Source organism: Merops nubicus, unplaced genomic scaffold (genome assembly GCF_000691845.1).
Source record: "Merops nubicus isolate BGI_N331 unplaced genomic scaffold, ASM69184v1 scaffold19815, whole genome shotgun sequence".
Lineage (NCBI taxonomy): Eukaryota > Metazoa > Chordata > Aves > Coraciiformes > Meropidae > Merops > Merops nubicus.
In genome coordinates, this window is record NW_008611840.1 from 24,612 (window position 1) to 32,070 (window position 7,459).

Consider the following 7,459-nt stretch of genomic DNA (forward strand, 5'->3'; position numbering starts at 1 on the left):
CGTCCCATCCTTAGAGAAATTTTAGTAGCTCTGGAGACAGCATACTGTACCTCACCAGCAGAATCTGAACACAGCTGTGCTCCAGTTCTGCAGGAAAAGCAACGCATGCAAGTGAAACACCCAACACGCATCTTAATCGGCTTCCTTCTCAGAACAGCTTAGATAAACCACTCATCTGGGCTATCAATAGTCCTGCCTGGCGAACCAGGCAGCTACCCATCACCTGATGGGGTTCATAGCTGAGGATCCCAAGCAGCAGCTGAAGAGCACATCACTGGCCAGGGTCTGAAAACAGCTTAACTCCTGTTTTTCATGCGCAGATTCAGCCTAGATGGCTCCTTTCAGCAGCCCCTGCCCACACACTGTGTAAGGTGGCCAGGCAACCCTCACCTGGGAATCCAGACTGTACAGTGCAGGGCTGTCTGGCAAAGCGTTACAACACCAGTGACTCGAGGGTCTGAGCCTGCGTATGTCTCCATTGCTGCTGCAGGAACGGTGCCTGCCCTAGCAAACAGTGAAGCTCACTGAAGAATTAGGCTACAAGGCCACAACACTGCTAATTACAGAAACACACGCTGTTAATGGTCCCAGCTATTGTGTCTAGGAAGAAGAAGGGTAACGCTAGTCTGTTCCTATTGTGAAACCTTGTAAAAGTGCTGTATCCACAGATATTAATGACCAAGCATCAACTAAGTCTGTCATTTTGCAGAGCTTTTGCTTTTGCTCTACATAAGGCAACTCTTCCACTGTATTCTTTGGCTGGCTGATGAGTTTACTGGTCAAGTTATTTCTGGCTCACTATTTTAAAAGCGTTCAGTTATTACAGTAATGGAGTCTAAGATAAAGTTTGGAATCCTATAATGGAGGAAAAAAAAAAACCCTGTCTGATTCCCTCCCGCTAGTTGAAAACTTAACAAGTTGGGCTAAAGCATTCATTACTGCCTGCAGCCCTTTTCTTTCTTTTCCTTCATTCATATCACACTGATAAGCACATGGTCATTTTGCAAGGTATAATCCTTAAAATCAAGTTTCAGCCTGTACTACACGAGTCACAGTGACCTTAAAAGAGGTATCACTGGGCTCCAGATAGGCATTTAGGCAACGCTATCTCTTAGTCTTAAGATCAGGAGCAAATCCTGAAGTGAAAATGTTGACCACTGAACAGTCATGAGTTCTGTATTTTAACTAAACTAAATCAAAAATACAAAACTCCTGTAAATTAAACAGATTAACTGTTTGTGACTTTCACTTCTTGGCAGAGTAAGCCACAGCAGATTAGTCTAAGCTAGACCATATTTGGCCAAATTTACTGGCAGTGGAAGGTACTGCCCTGTCACAAGGATGTCTGCCAGCTTGTAACACTAGGCTCAGCACCTCTGGCAACAGGTTATGTCAACAAAGGAAAGACAAGTTCTCAAAGTCCTTAGTGACCCTGGGCCCTGTGGTTCAAAATTTCACAAAGTCCTCTGATTAGTCTGATATGCTGTGACCTAGGGGCAGCTGTGCCAGGAGCTCAAGTAATGGGACACCCATTCACACAAGCAGATGGGCACAGGAAGACAAGGTTCTCAGCATTCTTCACCCAAGCCCTTGTGCAGCACACTACCTACACTTTCTCCTGAACATACTGAGAGCCATGAAAGAACATTTAAGACCTTCAGAACAGCCTGGAAATTGGATAACAAATTAACTTTTTCTATTTATCAATCATAATTCCATTGTATTGCCTCATCACTTTTGCCACTGCATGTTGGTTATTTACAAGTTATTAGTACACAAATATCTCAAAGTCACAACAAACATCTTGCCGTGAAAGGCTGATTGACATAACTGAGTCACCAGCAGTCAGGCTATCAGCCTATTCTTCTCACTGTTTAAACTTAACACACAAGTCAGGGTCATCGCCTACTGCTCTCAAAGACCAGTAGACTCTAAACCCATGCGAATTCTTGCTGGTTAGCTTACCTTGCCATGAATATTAAAATTGCTGTTTCTTGGTGCACTGACATTCTGGAAGCTATTTGTATATTGTGGAGCAGCTGTCCAAGGAGAGTGTGGTGCTGGGGTGGAGATCATCATAAAGAAAGGTTCAAAATTGGATTTATACTCCAAGAAATCCAGCGACATGTTGGCCTGTGAACAATTTTGTTGGAGAAGGAAAGTCATACCTCCAAAGGAAAACAGCAAGTATTTGAAAAATCCTAACTAAACAATCAAAACTTATTTAGGGCTCAGTAGTACTGGGAACATTTAAACTATTTCAGGAACTTATTGCTTGCTCCTCTACAAGTGTCCAGCACAGCATCTCATGACAAAAAAAAAAATCCCAACTGTTCACCTTTAATCATTTGTACCACGTCTCTGGAGAGCTTTCTACATCAGACTTTTGCATTACTTAGACTTGGAAAGCTCATCAAAAGTTTGTGCCTATTCCAAGTGTCAACGAAATCCACCTAAACACTGTTTTCATCACGTGAAACTGGAGCTTTAACAAAGTCTGAGTCTGAGTCTCTCAGATGCCATCTCCTGCCTGACAGATCCCAGTTTAGCAGTTTCGACTGTCTTCAGAAATAGCAAGAGTTCAGAAAAAGTTTTTGAGCTCCACTATTTACAGCATATGTTCATTCTATAGCAAGCTCCTATTTTATAAGAGGTGCCACATATCTTCTGGTGAAGCCAGAGGACAGTGCCAAACTCCACTCACTCACACCACGGCACTGCACTTTCACTTTAGCTTGTATACAGTTTCAACTAGCAAGTTAGAAGAGATTGTGAGTTCTGTTTTGTCCTTCCCTTGGTCAGCCTTTGAAATTAAAGCTTCAAAAGATATTACTTGCAGGTAAGTTCTTCACTATTCAAATCCTGCAGCATTTTCTTCCTTTTCTTCCTGATTAATCTACCCCATTTTGGATATCCTTCTTCCTCTAGAAGAAACAATACACTAGAAATCCCCTCCTCTTCCCAATTTGTACATCTAAGCAAGTAAGGCTGGACTTCAGTTATGACAGAGTTAAGGGAGGATAAGAACTGTGTGACACTTGAAAACGTGGTTCAGAAACCAGTATGATGTAGGTAAGCTCACAGAGGCAGTCAACTCAGATTTTGTTCAGAGCTTAAACCACAGCATGTCAGGACTGCAGTAGACAGATCCAGGCGTTCAGATTCTTAATACCAGACTTAAGCACTCAGATGCCTTTAGTCAGGACAAGGAAGCTTGTGCATCACATCGAGCAACACAGGAACTTTGCATCAGTGATTTGCTCCTGTGCACTGCCCATGGAGTGAGTGGAACTCAAGCACTAGCTCTGGAACACTGAATATGTCAGCTGGTACTACAGGCAGAAGGTAGAAAGCAACACACTGCAAATCATATGCAGTGCTGCATCAATAGGTAACATCACAAGAAAGAGGTTTATGCAGCAATGATGTGTTGGTCAAAATATTTATGAGCTGCTAAAGGATCAAAAGGACCAGTACAACACCAGTAATAGGATAGTCTCACTTCTGACTTATCAATTCCAATCTAGCTTTAGACTGTGTAAATCTAAATTTAATCAGACAGCTGTTCAGTACCCTAAGAAACATCAATCAGTTCTGTTCCTAGTAAGCAGCTGTCTATGCTCAAGAACCCACTGGAATGAAACTCATTAGGGTCACAACAGCAGACTGCAAACTGACTGCATGAGGAGACTTCTCAGAGAAGAATTTTCCGAGTATTGCACATGAGCTCCCAGCATTACTGACTCACTCACTAACTGCAGGTCAAACTAAAAGTCCAGCTTGGCAGGTGGGGGGGGACACCACACCCCACTTCAACCCCCACCCCTCCCCGCAACCTCCAAGCTAATACTGCTTGCTAAACAGGGCCTCGAGAGAGCTGAAATAACTCTTCCAACTTTCCTTTAAGTATTTGATCACTTTGTTACTTCTCTTTACCTTAAGAAGATGAAGAGGCTAAAAACTCCCCTGGTCAGCTACACATGTTGCAGGAGGATTGATTAGCCTTTGATATTTCCATGTTATTGGTTTGCTGTAGTTACCCATCACAAGATGCTAACACAGCATAATATCTAATAAACAAAACATGGTGTAAAGTTATTTTTATCCGCTTCACTTCCTGCAGAAATCTTGGCCCAGGTAATCTATTGCAGAAGTTGTGTATTTCATATTATTGTAATGAAAGGCATCTTTCTGTGAAGTAATTGCAGTCACTGCCTACCTGCACCATGTTCCTCACGCACCGAGGCCTCCAGCACTAAGCTGTCAGTGAAGCCACTGGCTAGCCAATGGGGAGCTGGAAATCCCTTCCCTCGCCACAGCTCGCACACACAGGCTCCTCGCCTCTAAATACATCCAGAATCTTGCTCTGCTGATTAATGGCCACCCACCATCATGACAGCACAATCATGTATTTATGAACTAGTAACAGCCTAATTACCATGCCCATCCTTTCCCAAGTCCCCAGAAAGAGGCATTATCTGGTCGTAAGCAGCTTCTGTAACACAGCTTCTGTAACACAGGTGTCACAACGTTTCTTACCAGTACATCTGTTAGATAATCCACACTGTAGTTCTCACCGTGCTTTCGTGCTTTGCCATTTACTGAGAGAGTATAGTTGTAGTACTTTGAATTTTTCTCCTGTGAAAAAAAAAAGTCACATGCATATTTAAACAAAGTAACACATACATGGTTTGCTTGAAATAATCAAAATGACCTGCCAACAAGCTTGGGTCAAACAGGCTGCATGCATTTGTCATAAGGACACCGCAAGAATTCTTGGAACTGGTCTCCAACAACAAAGCTTATCTGAGTGCTATCACACAGCTGTGGCTTTACAAGTTGGGGTTTCCCCAGGCACTTTAGTAGGAGTAGCCTTTGTGAAAGCCAAGGATCTGATAGGCAACAGAGGGGAAAAAGGAAAAAAAAATTGCATTAAGGTGTGAGATGCTCTTTCTCCACTCTTTCATAACCAGCTCTTTCATATTTCACGATCTGGATTACAAAGCAACCAAAATGAAATATTTTAAAAAAAGAATGATCACATACCAAAGCATACCAAAAACTCCACCCAGGAGGGACATGACCTACTCCCCCAGCATCTTCTGCTCCATACTGAAAAAAAAAAAATACAGACCGCAACTCACAGTTTCAATTAAGATGTGTAAAATCTAAAAAAATTATGTTTCGCACCCATGTGCCTCTTGTCACCTTGTTGCCGAATAATCTACAACAACCAGCCTTTAAGTCAGCAAAAAAGGGAAAACAGCTGCTGAATCAGTGCCAAACTCAAAACAGAGGGTGCCTCAGAGGAACACAACGGGTTTCTCAGGGCTGCCCTCTCCCATCTACACGGCTCGCCTAACTGCATGGACAGGAGACTGTGCTGAGTCAAGGGATGCTCAGAGGAAGCCAGAGAAGTTTCGTTTCCTTTCCCTTAGCTGCCTCAGTAACATCAGCAGAAACAAATTTGTGCCTGGCTGTGAAAGTCCATGTTCCATCATTCTATTATACCAACGCTGTTTTCCACTAAGAGACACAAAGACACTGATCCTGTTAAGAACCCTGTAACTTCTATGGCTCCAAACACAATTCCATCACATAAGAGGAACGCCTGATCTTAGAGCATGGAACTTTACAATTTAACAAACTACTACAAACCACAGCTTAGTTAAAGCCAGAAATAAACAGAAGCACACATATAAAAGTGATTCAATAATCAAAGTGTTGGGCAAGCTCTGTAAAAAGCCCAGATAATACCTGTGCTCCCAATGAATTTGCTTTAATGGATATTTAGAATTTAAAATACTATACTAACTGCTAAAAAGAACAGTCCCAATTCAAGGGGATGTATCACTTGGAAATATTGAGACAAAGCAATGTTTTTCTTTAACATCATGCCTAGTCTGGTACTGGCTTGACGTTGTTTTTTAATACCACATGCCAATCATTTATCTATTTCCCCCAGTCACTAAAATCAGCACCTGTAAAAGCTAACACATCTGAACACACTTTTGGCTTCCATCATGCTTTCAAAATTAACTTTTAAAAAATTACAGGCACCTACAGAACTTAATTTTAACCAAGTTAAGCTGAAGATTTAAGTTTTTCATCATATTTATCCCACCTCAGCAAAGAGGACTGTTCATCCAAGTAACACCATCTTAAACATTTTGGTGACCCACTACCAACTACAAATATAAAAAAAAAAATCACTGAATGCTTTAGAAAGACTGTCAAATGCAAGTGAACTGTGTCACAGTGGAAAAAAAAAAAAAAAAAGCACCGAATACCTCATTCAAATACTTTCCAGCAAAGAATGTTTGATAACCACACATGGCTTTGAGCAGTGCTGGGAAGGTGTATGGTTCTTGAATCTTCTGCCATAACTTGCTGCTACAGTTCCCTTCCAGAGTGTTATTGACAACATGATGATTATGGGGGTATTTTCCTGTTAAAATGCTGGCTCGACTGGGACAGCAAAGTGCACTGGGAACATACTGGAAAGACAGGATAAAGAAGAGATGAGATTGACATTGTAAAACAATGTTTCCTCAAAATTTACAGTTTTGAAATATCAGTTAATACATTGATTTTAAACGTTCACGCAACATTACAGCACACTTCTTTCTAGACACACAGAATCACATCCCAAGTATTTTCACTTGTGAATAGCAGCACATGAAACTAGTTTTAGATTTCTGCAGCATATGCCCCAATCCTCCCCGGATCAGGTGTGTCTCTTACACAGTAGCAAGTATCCATTAAAGTACCCTTTGCCAGTTGACTTGATCCATTATTTTAGCTGTGGTGATGCTTTAGAATATGAAAAGAGTCAAGTGGGTTTTCAGCACGCATGAAGTTGAAAGTTTTAAGAAGCTTCTTCTAATGCTTCTCAGTTTGTAATAAAGATATTCAGATCACTCAGTTTCACTTTACCACCTAATAAAGTTAGCAGAAGTACTTTCAGGAAGTGAGACTTTCCCTCCCAGCTTCTTAATGTGACCTTGAGCTATATTCATTTTGAGACCTAAAGGTAGCTCGAAATTGAATTTAAAAACCACACACACACATATGTATAGGATTCATAAAACTGTTACCGGTTTTGAGACCTTTAGGTGATCTAAGATACCAACTACACAAATGCACACACCTCAGAAGTTCAAAGACTTAATGCAAACACTTACGGCGTTTAGGAATGTTACCCCCATCTGCGCAATGAGAGCGTTAGTCTTCTTTAGGGGGGTCTGGAAGAAAGGTACCAAAAGGAAGTGAGTCAAAACCATATTACGGGTGCTAGGTGAAACAGCAAAGCTGGAGCAGCCCTATGACTACCCTGAAAGAAGCCCCACCACCACAGTTTTTAGGCACTGCCCAGGAAAGACACTCGGTCTCATCGCTAGGGCCTTGCGTGACCACAGAGGTTCCGCGGGTCTGCACGAGGGATCACAAGTAGGGGGAG

At 41.8% G+C, this 7,459-nt stretch overlaps 1 protein-coding gene across 1 annotated transcript in view; it reads right to left on the reverse strand.

Moving 5' to 3' along the window:
• Nucleotides 1-7,244, reverse strand: part of GNS (glucosamine (N-acetyl)-6-sulfatase) — a gene marked incomplete at its 5' end in the record, with an annotated part of 17,453 nt that extends 10,209 nt beyond the window's left edge. The window contains 5 exons of the mRNA XM_008941364.1: nucleotides 1,966-2,133; nucleotides 4,540-4,638; nucleotides 5,047-5,112; nucleotides 6,291-6,497; nucleotides 7,185-7,244. Coding sequence (XP_008939612.1) covers nucleotides 1,966-2,133; nucleotides 4,540-4,638; nucleotides 5,047-5,112; nucleotides 6,291-6,497; nucleotides 7,185-7,244 — 600 coding nt within the window. The remainder of the gene's footprint in view (nucleotides 1-1,965; nucleotides 2,134-4,539; nucleotides 4,639-5,046; nucleotides 5,113-6,290; nucleotides 6,498-7,184) is intronic.
• Nucleotides 7,245-7,459: the final 215 nt, after the last annotated feature.